General features: G+C 39.5%; 1 protein-coding gene across 1 annotated transcript in view; it reads right to left on the bottom strand.

The window, feature by feature from the left end:
• The window catches only part of si:dkey-112m2.1 (transmembrane protein 132C), a 113,494-nt gene that overhangs the window by 17,152 nt on the left and 81,943 nt on the right, over positions 1–14,399 (bottom strand). Inside the window, exon 5 of the mRNA XM_020638113.2 lies at positions 8,302–8,491. Coding sequence (XP_020493769.2) covers positions 8,302–8,491 — 190 coding nt within the window. The remainder of the gene's footprint in view (positions 1–8,301; positions 8,492–14,399) is intronic.

A 14,399-nucleotide genomic window follows, 5' to 3' on the forward strand; every position in this document is an offset into this window, starting at 1 on the left:
ACATGCGGGAAAGGAGCCACAGGTCGGATTCGAACCCGGCCCGTCCGCTTGGAGGACTACAGCCTCCGCCCATAGGGTGCACACTAACCACTAGGCTACCGGCGCCCCAAATCTATTTATTTATGTTTACCACAAAGTTTATCACGGCATCTGTGAAATCGTTTCACCTTCCCCAAGAGATATATAGATACCCCTTGAAGGATGTTTTAAAATAAGAATTGTTCAACTTAGATGAAAGTGGATCTCTATTCTTGTTTTTTTTAAGAACATTAATAGATGTAGTTCCCTAAAAGGCCAATGCTGAAAATCTGAGATAAACTTCATATCAACTTTTTTCCTCTGTGAACAATAGAGATTCTTCCTCTTAATAATAATCTGAGACTTAATGTAAAGTCTCTAGTGGCCTATAAGCACCTTTTAAAAATTGCTCTTTGTTGTGTCCAGTAAGGAGTCATGAATACTGTAATATCAGGATGATTAGAGAGGTCTTCATGAGCTTCACCGGGCATTAAGGAGAGTGTTTGTGCCACAAAAAATATGAACCTTTAATGAGCTTGGATATAATACACACTATCACAAGCACACAGACTCTTAACTGTAACTAAGTGAACTTTAGCAAGACAGCTGGAGTGAGGAACGAGGCACAAAAGGAAGTATCCTTTTTTCCATGAAATCTGCCTACCTGCTACCAAACACTGCCCTGCTGACTAATACCCTCCTGGTGTTATGAAGGGCTCAATGTTCTATTAATGATTCCTATTTGTACACCGCTTCAGATAAACACTCCAAAAGGCTTTTAGCACACGCACTCACATACACTAACGTATGGTTCATAGATGCACTTAGACATACCAACTGTGAGACACACCAACACAAACACACCCCTGTAGCCCAGCGAGGAAAAAAAAAGAAAGAAAGAACGTCTCTCTCCTCACACAGCAGCTGATCTTAACAACCTCATTTCAGTGCAGAGTAGAGAGCGAGAAAAGAGAAGAAAGACGTCAAGAGGAGGAGGGATCGATAAAAGGACATTATGCTTCTTTGTGTGAAGTCTGGGTACGAGGGTGGAGTGTGTTTGGGCTGATATGGTTGTGGATTTCTGAGAAGGTAGAGCAGAAAGTATATTTGAGCCCTTAGTAATCCTTAACTTGTGGTTGATTGTCCAGGGCCCGTATCCATAAACGTTCTGAGAATCCTCTCTGAGCGCTCCTAACTTAGCCTAAAAAAATCCTAGCTATTATTTCTAGTTTAGGAGTGAGTTAGGAACATAGAGCAACTCTGAGCAAGGAAGAGACACAAACTTTTGTCTCAGTGAGGAGGCGTGGTTGACCCCATTGCCAGGTACAGTATGACACATTTCAGAAGCTGTGATTAGTTGAGCTAAAAAAAAAAGGGAGAAAAAAGGTGCTCTCTTAATAATAATGGACACAGACAGAATCTAGTCAGACATTGTGTACACAAAGCAGTGTACAGCCATTTACAACAGAGGCACATAACGATCATATGTGTATAATAGGCCCATAACTACAGTACATATTGAACCAGATAGGAGGCTCATGCAGCCGACTAATGATAAATACAGCATCTATTCGAAGGGCGAAGAGTAGAAGGCGAAGAACATACCTGCAATATGTTCAGCCTATACTGTAGATCAAGCCTCGGAACACTGATAACCCTGGTCAGAAATGTATAATTCATTCATTGACCCAACAGCTGGCAGTGAACCGCACAGAAAACACAGCTCAACTCTTCACCAACCAGCTCAGAATGAGAGTAAGCTCACAGGTCCTGTAGCCTAGAGCACTTCTGAGTGTGGTTTATATTGCCACTGCAGCACTCCTAGCTTTTCAATTCATATCAATTATCAATAAAACCCTTTTTTTTCCCCCTTACAGCACTTACTGTATACAGTCTCCCTCTGCCACTCACCAAAATGTGAACATCAGTTCTCCTAGCCTATAGGGGGGAGATAAAATGAAAGCGAGGGCAACATATACTTTTTCTCTTCTTTTTTTTTCTCAGAAACACTAATACAACAGCAGGGGAGAGCTATGTGCATGGGATTCAGAGTCCTTTTACTGTTATACTGGGGAGAAAAGGCACAGGAGCAAAGTTTTTTTTCTGTAAACTGATGAAGCCAGAAAGAAGCTTGAGCAAGGTGATGACAAGTGAAATGACGAGGGATGTGATGAAACAGGCAGCACGATGGAAAAATACTCCAACGATGAAGCAAGATATCAGTCATGTAAGGGTGCAGAACTTTCTTTATTAACTAAATGTGGGGGATGTTTTTTTTGTTTGTTGTTGAAGAGAGTAGAGCTTTGATGAAGAGACACTACACCATACTGGAAGTATTATTTGCAAAAGAGGCTGCTGTCTCTTTTGCCCTCAAGCTTCACACTAAATGTTCTAAAAATAAAGTATGTTAGTTTAACCTGCTATGGATCAAATATGCCGAATTAATTCCAGTGTCTCCATTTGTTTTTCAAATTGGGAAAGCAACTATAATTGCGGCATTAGCAAATAAAGAGTTGTGGGCAGTTTGGGGGCACTGTGCCATGACCACGAGTAAGAAATACCATTATTGATTCTTTAATCGAAAGCAGCAGTGATTTATACTCTCCTCATTAATTAGATATTGATCTATTACATACGTTGGTTTTCTTATATTCTATTGGATTGTTCCGTTGACTGCACTGTGATCTTTGAAATCGTTTAATGAGATTATATATTAAGCCTCCGTCGGTTTCCCTCCACACACTTTCTCACTCTTTAACATTGGGCGAGTGAATGCCAGCAGTGGTGAATCGGCTGCCCCTGCTTAAAACCTTGTCCGTGTGGACGGGTTGGGACGAGGACACAGAACGGGATCCCCCACCCATCCTGCTCCCAGAGGCCATTTCATTAGAACAAGCCAGTTGAGCTGCTCTGTGCTGGACTCCGGCCCTCACTGACCAAATAAAAATATCCTGAACTAGGCTGATTGCGTGGAGAAGGGTGAGGGAAGGAAAGCCAGCAAAAAAAAAATAACAAACAACAATTCACAGAATGGACAGGCTTAGGCTTCAAAGTAAAGCCTGACTGACATTCATGGAAGCTGCATCCCAGGCTCTGAGTCAGCAGAGAGAGATGTTGGGTGGCAGGAGTGAATAAAGTTTCTGTGTCTACAGTACAGAGGACATGCATAAGGTATGTGTTTTATTATTTTCAGGCAACACTGAACTTAGGACCTGAAGAGACTCCTACTCCAGCTGCAGAGCAACTACAGTGGATCAAAGGTTGTTCATTTTGACTGTATGCAAGCTAGAATCCAGTCTTTACATTGGATTATGTTTCAGTGACTTGGTGTGCCAAATGAATGGGAGATCTGTTATACTAAAATAGGTAAATATTTTAAATAATAAATATCTTTTATTACAACAGACACTCACACCCCCCCCCCCCCCCCCTCCCCTCTCTATTGACACAGCCCATAAAGCCCAAAACCTCTGAACCCTAGTTTGAAGTCCCTTCTATGGATCAACACACGTATAATACTTTGGTCACAGTTCTTTTTTAAAACACAAACATGGGGAGTGGACTTTGAGACTGAGGCTGCTGCCCTAAAAAGTCAACCCTTTTTCAGAGTCATTCAGATTGATTCAACAAAAATAATCTTGTAAACTAGTCCTACTTAGCATTTTTTTTGCATACCACAGAACATGATTGGATGAAATTTGCTTAATTTTACAATGGAGAGCGCCTGACTTGAATAACCTGCATTTGTTATGTTATGTACATAATCCTGGGTTGCAGGACTTCAAGATTATTCCCGCATTACTACGTCATTATCATGTTCATCTTGATAATATGTTTCAAAAACATGGGCCCCTATGACAATCTCTTGAGATAATTTTTGTATATGCATTTCCAGCACATATTAAATGAGTTATATAAATATTTTAATATATCAAATGACTATGTTAAATATCAAGAATCACTTTTGCAACCCTTCCAACAGCTTCCTCTACATCACACCGCTTTGGTTGACAGAATTAGCAAAAAGCTGTTGAACGGCATCTTTAGCTTGAAAGAGCCCAAAGACATCAGTAATAAATTTGCTTTGTATATTTTGGATAAACAATGCAAATAAGAAACAACAAGTTCATCATAATGTCTAAAACCCTGATTTAACATGATTGAAGCTTGTAGCTGTTTCCCCCAAGTAGCAAGAAACAAGGAGGCTAATACCTGTTAGTATTTTGCAAAGATGATCCATCCAAAAACAAAAACATTTAACAGGACATAAGCTTATAACAGATATACTGTTTCGACCTGGATAATATGCATTGGTTAGTATATCAACAGAACATTGACGAGGAAGTAATCTTGTAATTGGTTTAATTAAGTTGTGTGGCCAATAAGGGGCCAGGTGGTTGGGTAGATAGTATCAGCGTTGTCTCTACCTGGAGCTTGCATGTATAGAGCCTAGGTCTGTTGACAGTGGAGATGCTGTTTGGGCTCTGATGGTCATGTGGTCGAGAAGTTAAGACATAGAAGTCCTGTGTGTAGGTATGGTGGGCGGTGGGAGCTAGCATGGAGGGGGGTGACTCTCGGACATTGGAGCTCATTGTCCAGCCTCCCCTAGCTGTCGTGCATGGGACTAATTGGACAAAACACAAGTGTGGTTCCAACTTGATAACCCCGTTGATGTCCTGGCTCTTGCTGCCCATCAGTCTACACAGTTTAATTAGGTGGCCAAAAGGGGCCATGTGGATAGGTAATATCGGTTTGGTGGTGGTGGCACCTCAGAGCCAATAGGTAGGTTTTATAATTTACCAGTAGGTCTAAGAGTTATTATTTGGATGAGGGGTTTATTTACTGAACACGTATTCATTCTTAAGGGCACAAGTGTCTTGTGTTTATTTAATAAAATAGCACTCAAAATGAGTCTGGCATTCCAGCAAACTTTTCTGGTTTAACACATAATTGATTGGTTGAGACATTAATTTATATTGCAATTTGTCATTGGTTGCAATCCTTATTATAAACAAGCAGGATGCAAAATATATTAAAGTGGTTGAGATTACTTAGAAACAGTGTTGCCATGAATTGATTGGTCCAAAGGAACTCATCAAAACTCCAGACGCAGTCTGGCTATAATGCAGGCATGTGTTTGACTAAGAACGTTGGACAAAATAAATTGGGTTTAAATACATTTCCTTTAATTGCTCCCTTGTTTGTCTTCCCATTTGTTGGTTTCCTACTGCAAGAAAACAACTGGGGTGAAAAGTAAATTAGAGGTCTGTAAATACACAAGATTAATTATTTTTGCTATAAAGGGCATTGTGGCTAGATGATGCAGATGTCTAATGCTGCCTTCAGGGCACTTAGCATGCTGGTGGATATCCTCACTGCACAGCCTATTAGCAGTCTGCCAGGACATTTTGCAAATACTGTTCCTGACAGCATGACAGAGTGATTGATGGCAGCCTGCTTGGGTACAACTAGCCAGTCCTGATGCTGTGATAGCACTGTGTGTAAAATAACTGATATGAGGAGTGCTCTGTTTTTTGTTTTTTTTAATGCCTATAGAGGACAAACATCTGATTGATTCTGCTGTCCTTTTTTCAACAGTCTATCAAGAGAAATAATACAAGCTAACACTGAGCTTACTACTAATAGCCCTTTGTATAATGTTCTTGGACTAATGTTGTTGAGTTTGCAATGGAGTGAGTTTCAGAGGCTATAAATATAATCCTAATGACAGCATTTGGGATGTACTGTAAAGAGCTTTGGGGGCCACACTGGTTTTCTCTTCTAATGAGCCAACCGAGAGGCACAGCACAACAAGAGATTGAAGAGAAATTCTAGGGGGATGTAATGAAGTTAGCACACACAGTTGGCATGATCTCGTCATGTTCCATCTTTAAAACCCATTAATGAATCCCTTTCACCGTCTTTCTTTTGTCTACCTTGTTGGTAACAGGTAACAGTTGTCTCTCTCTATTCCTTAATAGAGTCTTAAATGGCATTATTATATTAGGACAGTACAAGCAAAACCAGCCATTTTAAACACACTCCTGTAAAAGGCCTCTCACACGGTATGAGGAAAAGAAAACAGCAGGTATAAACAACTTTCATTCAGCTCTTTAGTTTTTGGGGCTTTGAAATGCTATCAAATGCATTTGAAAGAGAACTTCAATCAAAGAATCTCTGAAGGTACCAAGGTCTTTAAAAGGTACCCTACCAGAAAAAATCCTTCTCTAACACATACCAACAAATGAATCTGATAGAGGTTTCAGCCTGTTTCCAATACAAATTCTACTTGTTCTCAAGTGTACTGCATTAATAATCTTCTCTGATAAGTGCAGCCATCTCTTTCAATGTATTCCGTCTGAATGTGAGGATACATTAAATATTTCTGAAGCAAGGATAATTGCAATGAGAACAAGTTTAAATAACTCATCCAAATGCAGGGGTTCTGCAAAAAAATAAAAAATAAAGCTGTTAGCTGAATTTTGAATTACTATTTAAGACAGATGTGAACTGCAGCATGTTAAGAAATGAACCAATATCATGAAATGGTCCAGCCACAAAATAAGCATCCTTATGAGTTCTTGATGTAAGTGTCATACAAGTCTATCTGGTTTTGATCCTTGTATGCAGTTATAATGGCCAACAAGAGCCTGTGTGACTGATTGTTTGAAGGTGAAAAATGAATCATCAGATCTCAAAAAAAAAAAAAAAAAAAAGCTTTATAATGAATGTGTTTTTTAATAAGATTTATTTTTTGGCTTTTTGTGCCTTTATTCAAGAGATAGGACAGAGTTGGAAATCAGAGAGAGAGAGAGAGAGTAGGGTATGACATGCGTATATATCACATAATCACATAATTAACGTGTTTGCACAAAAACTGTTGTTTTTAGAAAAACATAAGGAGTTTAGAAATATTTTCAAAAGTGTCAGTAAACCTCTACTGGCCAGAAACCATAAATCAGTGCCTAATTGCTGCCTCCACAAACTGCCTTATGAAAATGTATGAAGTGCTGGCAATTATCAACAAGAAATATTCAAACTATTTTTATCTCTTCGCAGCATGCTGAATGTTTTTCTTTCATTTTGAATAACAATACACATAGTCATTATCATAATACAATTAGTGCCATGAAGGCTCTTGCCAATAAAACCAAGTTTGGACTGCTTAAATCCAAACTCTATTAACTTCTCAGTCAGCGAGATCTGAAAGCCAATTCAAAGATTATTGACTATTAAAAAGGTAAAGCTAGTGGTTATATATACTTGGGCCTGGCTTTTTTAACAGATAAAAGTAGTTCAGCTGGAGAGGTTGGGCTTCAGCAATGAGGATTTGCATTAGTGTGCTTTGCCTCAGTTCCAAAAAGGCAGTAATCTTAACTTCAAAACTTACAATTCACTGGTTTATTTGGTTCATATCACAATAGATGTTGACAGGTTTTGGAACAAGGCTGCCTTCAGAGCATTTGTTAGACTGACTGTAGGCCGACAAGTTCCGTTCAATAAGATGCACAAAGAGCAAGGTCACTGCACAGCTGGATGCCGGGTCCAATTAATCAAGAACCAATCACCTCTTTGATCACAGCCGAAGCCACAGGAGCTAATGACAAGCAGTCACAGCCAAGTTGACTTCCATAGCACTACAAATAGGACAGTTCTAAATAGTACTTGGGTTTATGCAGTAAAGGGTAAAAGTAAATCAAGTTGTCCTAATTAAAAAAAGCATTTCAAACTGAAATCATCATGAAGCCTATTTGGCGTCATTGTGTCGAGAGTAAGAACCCCAAGCTTTTTTTCCTTTCATATATGCTTCCTTCGCTGAGTCTTCCCAGGGAACAGTCTGTTCTATAAAATAAAGTGTCCACAGACTCACAGACCACAACACTAGATCAGGCCTCAGCTTTGTACAAACTTTGTACCTACCTCCTTGACATTTGTTTTTGCTGCCATGAATACCAGCCTTGCGACAGACTAAACTCAAAGCCTGTGTCCACAAAATAATTGTATGCTTGTATGGTCGGCATACATTTCCAATTGCCTATTCATCTCTGGTTCCAAAAAGGGTTGAAGTTCATTGTTAAATTCATTTGGTTGAATTGCAACGTGAACACAACAACTGACTGTTTAAAACTGACAATCCTTCTGCAGGATAAGGAAACTTTTTGTCAGACCTGCAGACTCTCAGTTTCATGTTGTAATCTTACCTTAATCTTTATTAATACAGACTTTACATAACCACAATGACTGTTTTAACATATATAGAAGCTGCATACAAGCTTGACCTACCATGGCTAATGGCACGATGCCACCCAGGTCCTGCGGTGCCAGGCGGATGAGTATCGGCACCTCACTGGTCACGGACCGGGTCAGCGGATACTCCACCTGCCACGTCACTTCCCGTCCCCCCTGATTCATCATCAGCCCATTCACCTCCAGGTCCACCTGCAGCACTCGCTGGTATCCTGCTGCCTCCGCTCTGCAAAGAGAGAGAGAGAGAGGGAGACGTGTGTCAAGAGAGGATTTAGATAAAAGAGGTGGGAAAATAAAGAGATAGAAAAGTAAGATAGGAGGCAACGGAAAAGCAGAAAAAATGACAAGGTGGGAATTAAGTTGGAGTCAAAGGGATGAAAAGTAGAGAGAAAATAAACAAGTTCAAATAAGGTAAACTGAACTAAAGTGCAAAAAGTCAGAAATGAAGACAGCCTGGTATATATATATATATATATATATACATAAAAAGTCAAAAGTAAATGAATCATCATATATATATATATATAAAGATGAGTGTTTGATTTTTGTGGATGAAAGTACTGAAGAGCAGCAGTTGAGAATGAAGTGTATATTTCAGTCAGCCATGAAAACAAATAATTTATCTGCAGTATCTACTAATGAATTAGTTACTTTCCAGATTCATTAACAGCGTTACAATTACTTACATTTAAAAGCATTCTTTACTCGTTACTTTTTGGGAAACAGCCGTCAACAAGCGGATAAGGTTACGCTAACGCTAGCACAGTTAGCATCCTACGGGAAAGAACTTTGCGCGTAGTAAACAAACACAGGCAGGTGCTCGTTCAGCTTTCTGTCTCGGAAATACAGACAATATTTTCCTCTGCTCGAGTTAAACCACAAGATACTGCAGGGAGTTGTCGTCTGTGTGCTGGAAGGAAAGATTCTCTCAAAAGAATGAAGCATCAAGCTAAACAACAACAACAGCACGCTTCGACTAAACTAGCTGTTAGAGAGATAAGTTACTCATTTTCAGTAACATGCCCAACACTTACTGTATCGCATTCATGTGTTTAAACACCGCATCCCTTGTCTCACAATATGATTTCAACTAATCTGAGCTAATTCAGTCTCACATCGACACTTGAACCACCATGTTGGCTTAAAGGAAGCAATTTGATTCCCCTCCTGCAATATGGAGTTTCTCTTCCAGAGATCGTTGGGCCCTGTCAAGTGATTTTCTCTCAGCTGATGGGGATGCAAACAAAGCCGAAAAAAAAACCCCAATGAATGCAAGATTCTCCAAACATATTCGATTTGCTGAAGTGCTGTGGTGGGATGAAGCTGCTGCTGCCTCTCCCTCAGGTATTTTTGTAACAGTAAGATCTGGATGCAACACCTTTTCTTTCCACCACACACAGGCACCTTTTTTTCTCAGAAATAAAATTCAACCTCAGAGATCTGAAATGTGCTCACATATTGTGCGACATATTTAAGTGAAGTAAACACAAAAGTTTAAGGCAACTGAAAGAGGAAATAAATGACTGTGTTAGGCTTTAGTTTAAAGTTCTCTCGAGGCATATTTACTCTTTATACTGTATATCTATATTTCTTAGTGCAGTATGTTCGATTTCTAGTTGTCACATTTTCAACAAGTCTGGAGAGAGCCCAAACTGAGCATAAGGAGGGGGTGTTTAGCGGGAAGAGCCAAGATTTCCCTTGAACATCTATTGGCTAAGTTTGTATCTAAAACGCCTCCTCTTTATGAGTTCTCACTTCAGAGGCCAGCCTCACTTCAAAGCTGAGATGTAAAGATCCTCTCTGGTAGAAAAGTTGAAGGGATAAAAGCTTAGAGGATGAAAATCGTTGTGGATAAAAATAGCTTGAATGGAAAGTCTGGCTCAGGCTGAAAAAAGCTTTTTAGTTTCAGTGGGTAATGTTCTGAATTATACTTAATGTGTTTCCAAATACCACAGAGAAGCGCTGACTTTGGGTGATAGAGGTGGATGTCGGGTGTGAATGTGGCCGCACAGTGAGCTCTGTTGAGTTAAAACTCTGTCTGACAACAGAGGAGTGAAACAGTTGTACTGAGTTAGTCGGCTCTGATGTATGTGCTGTGGGATAAGGCTGGTGGAAGTTCATATTTTCTTTTTCAAATTAACATTTATCCGAATAACATGTATGTTCCACAGAGCTCAACTGTATTAAAATCTATTAAAACAATGACATGGGGGCTTAGTACAACCAAACTCATGCCTACAAAGTCTGCCCGGAACCTATGGTGTCATGATTGATGATAAGCTAACACTTAAAGTTCAAGTGGCTTAGAATGCCCGGTCATGTCTATTTGCCCTGTACAACATCAGATAGATCATACCTTACCTGTCAGAGTCTACACCTCTCAGGTTCAGGCTCTTGTGATATCACACATTGACTATTGTAACTCCCTACATGCACTATCAAACCATTGCAGATGATCCAAAATGCAGCAGCGCAACTGGTCTTCAACCTACCCAAAAGAGCACATGAATCCCTCCACCATTTATAACCCAACACATGCTTGCTTACAAAACAGCAAAAAACGTACCTAAACTCTCTCATCCAGTTCTACACACCGTCCAACGACGACGCTCTGCCAATGCAGGGCATCTACTCAAACCTTCACAACATTGCCCTGAGTCTCTAACTAGACTCTTCTCCTCTGTCGCCCTGGAATGAAATACCAAACTCCATTCGATCTGCAGAGTGCCTTGCATCTTTAAGAAAAAGCTTTTTCATGAATACCTATTCACTTTCATATACGCACCTAATGATATTCATGATGATTTAGATGATGATGTTTTTTTGTTTGATTATGACAATGAAGATTTAGGATGGTTTAGATGCTGATCAGAACTCTCAAGAACAGCTGTCGATGTTGTGCTTTGCCTCTGTGCACTGCCTGTCAGCACTTGTGTCTGATCAAACTAAAAGCTGTTGTTTTGCACTTAGTGAAGTTGTTTTCTCCTTTCTAGATCCTTGCTTGTGTTGTACTTTCTCTCTAATGTATGTCGCTTTGGATAAAAGCGTCCACTAATTGAATTGTAGAATTGTAGAATCTTTAAGTTATAGGTCAGAAACAGTGCTATTTTGACCCTGTTGAGAGTGTGCAAACAAGGGAGTCCAAAAACTGCTTTGGTATTTACTAAAGTAAAAAAAACAGAATTTGTAAAATATGCTGTGTCGACCATAAACCAAGAAAAACAAATGCAGCTTTAAGGTTAGAAACAACATGTTTGCGCTTTTTAATTATCATTTCAAGAAGGGGCTGAAAAATATCTGGGCTCATTTCCTCTTCATCAAAGTTAAACATTAAAAGCCAAGCAGAAAAAAACAACAGAGAGCTCACATTCAACTCTTAAAGTAAACTGAAGTTTTAAACTCAACCTGAGGTAACTGATTAGTTAAAAATGTCTTATTTTAGGTCCATCCATTGGTTTACTTTTCGTTTGCTTACTCTTTTTGTAGTTAGCTACATTGTGATTTCCCCTCCTCCCTGACTACATGCTGTGCTCAGGGGTAGGGACTGCAGTGATTATGTGTTTTAAGCTTATTGTGAACAATTGCAGACAAATCAATGACCTGCAGCAGAGAGTTCAGTTGTGTTTTACACCAAAGCCAAAGCTGCAAACAATCAGAGCTTTACTGCTGAACACTACAATACAACTCTACTTCTCTCCTTTTTTCAATCTGTCTTTTTCCTCTCTTGTCTCTATTTGTGTCCTTCTTCTTCCCCTCTCTTTATCTTCATCCTCTGACTCACCTGCAGTGTTTTGTTGCACCAAAGGAGTTCAGTCTCTCTCTCTCTCTCTCTCTAACCCCTCATCCCGTCACCCAGTGTGGTGTTTGAGATGATGAATGTCTGCAGCCCATCCGTCGGAGAGGTCAGCCAACTTCCTGCTTGTCTTAGAATCATGTGCCCGTTTCTCACTGTGATTTACATACAATTAAACACACTCACATGAGACTGTTTCTGTGTCTGACTCTTGCTCTACAGGAGAATAAAGTACGGAAACAAGGTGAAAAAGGCCAAATTAAAGGGAAACTGGTCTTCTGAGATTACAGAAATGAATATAAAAGCCGTAAGAAACAAAATCCATGAACATAGTTTGTGGTGAAATGAGGTGAAAAATCGGTCATGTCATTCTGACACGGCTTTTGAGGTTTCTCAATATGTCAGTCCTATTGTTGTGTGTGAAAGCACAAACAGAAAAAGGTGGGCAAAAAACACAGGCGACTTTGTGTTCTGTAAGATACATTTCAAACAAACCATGTCGTAACTAAGAGGCTCTAAACAGAAATAAGTGGCATAACAACAACAAATAAAATTCCTTTTGGTGAAAAACAGGGACATAAAAGTGTTGCTGAGGAACACAAAAGCTGTGTTAAACATGCAGCCATGTTTTCTTCTTTTCACTCTGAACATCTCGGTGGATATCTGGCTCTGTGAAAGGTAGAGAAAGAAAAGTCTGCTGTCTCTTTCTGGGGACCCTGAGGGGCTTCCTTTCATGCACAGCAGTGATTTGGTTAGCTCTGACAACAATGATGCATCAAAGAGCTGAATCTTTATATACACAGAGAAGTGAGTCCAACAATAGAAAGCGAGGGAGGGAGGCAGTTTGTGAGCCTGCGTACAGTTTGTGTTTCCATGCACTACTAATATGAATACCACAAACAACTTCATTCAGGTATATATGAAACATTTTTTTTATATTATGGGGCAAGAATACAAAAGGATTGAACTTCATAGCCACGAAGTGGAAAGTATTTTGTACTTAATTGTGAAGATATGATTAAAAAAATAGAAGAGAAAATGCTGCATGAGAACTTTTTATGTGGTCAGATTTCTGGTGTACAACACGGGTGACACAAAGGGTTAATATACAATGATGTTAAATTTAGAAATAGAGCTATCACTCACATTTTAAAAGGCAATATCTGTGGACATAAAGACCTATCTGAAACAGGACAATTTAGAGAGATGGTGAAATTGTATGGACAACAGTATGCAGTTGCTTTAGCCATAATTGGATCTTGACATGAGAGAGCAGTAGAAATTCAACACAGCAGCTGTGACAGCAGGTGGGATGAAAAACTCCTGCTGGCCATCTGGCTTCACATAAAGATAAAAATCAATTTCCTGTCTCCAGAGTGAGCTATAACTTCTTTTTCAACTGTAAGATTTGAAAAAAAAAATGAAGTGCCAATTTTTTGACAGTCTAAAATATATAAAAGGAACCTAAAGTCCTGCATGTTGTCATTCACATGTTTTATTTGGTAGCAACTGATCATCTAAGACTCCATGAGGTCCCGTACACCCATCATTCATTATCTGTGGTGTGTTCATTGACCTAAAAGTATTTCCACAAGAAGAGTGTTAACAGGCGCTCTTTATTTCATGAACATTAAAGGTAACATAATATCCTCCTTTTCAAAAAGTTTAAATAAATCACAGAGGTCACCAAAACATGCCTTTGAAGTTTCATGCTAGTAAACCTCTCTATTTCAGCCCTGCTCAGAAAAGGCTGTTTCTGTGTCTACATCTTTAAATGCAAATTAGCTGTGTCTGACCACGCCCCTCTCTGGAAGGGGATGTGGTTTGGGCTTTCTTGCAGCATGTCCTATTGTTTACGGTGAGAAGACAGACTCAGAGGTCAGAACAAACACCTAGCTGTGGGAGTGTCACCCACCTGGGGGAGGGGTTACTGCCCTTTGTGATGTCATGAAGGGAACATCTCCAAACGGCCTGTTTGAGCACACATTTTCTGAAAAGTGGCAAAAAACTGAGAGGATGGACTTTTCTCATAATAGGGGCATTTGTAGACAGGCTATGGACTCATATTAGTGTTTTCTAAAAAGATATATGGTGAAGTTTATTTTGCATAATATGTGACCTTTTAAAGTTATCTTCGAAAATGATGAAAACAGAAACGTGGAAATCAGTTTTGCATGGAGTTACTTACTTACTTACGTGATAAATATATTTCTTGAACATCCACCTAAGGGTTTCATTGACATCTCTGCTGGTCACTCCTGGTGACAACAGCATACAGGAAGTCGCTTCTGCAGAACTCCCAGTGAAACTGCAACATGTTGAATTTCTGTTTCTATGGATT

Source organism: Labrus bergylta, chromosome 17, assembly GCF_963930695.1.
Source record: "Labrus bergylta chromosome 17, fLabBer1.1, whole genome shotgun sequence".
Taxonomy (NCBI): domain Eukaryota; kingdom Metazoa; phylum Chordata; class Actinopteri; order Labriformes; family Labridae; genus Labrus; species Labrus bergylta.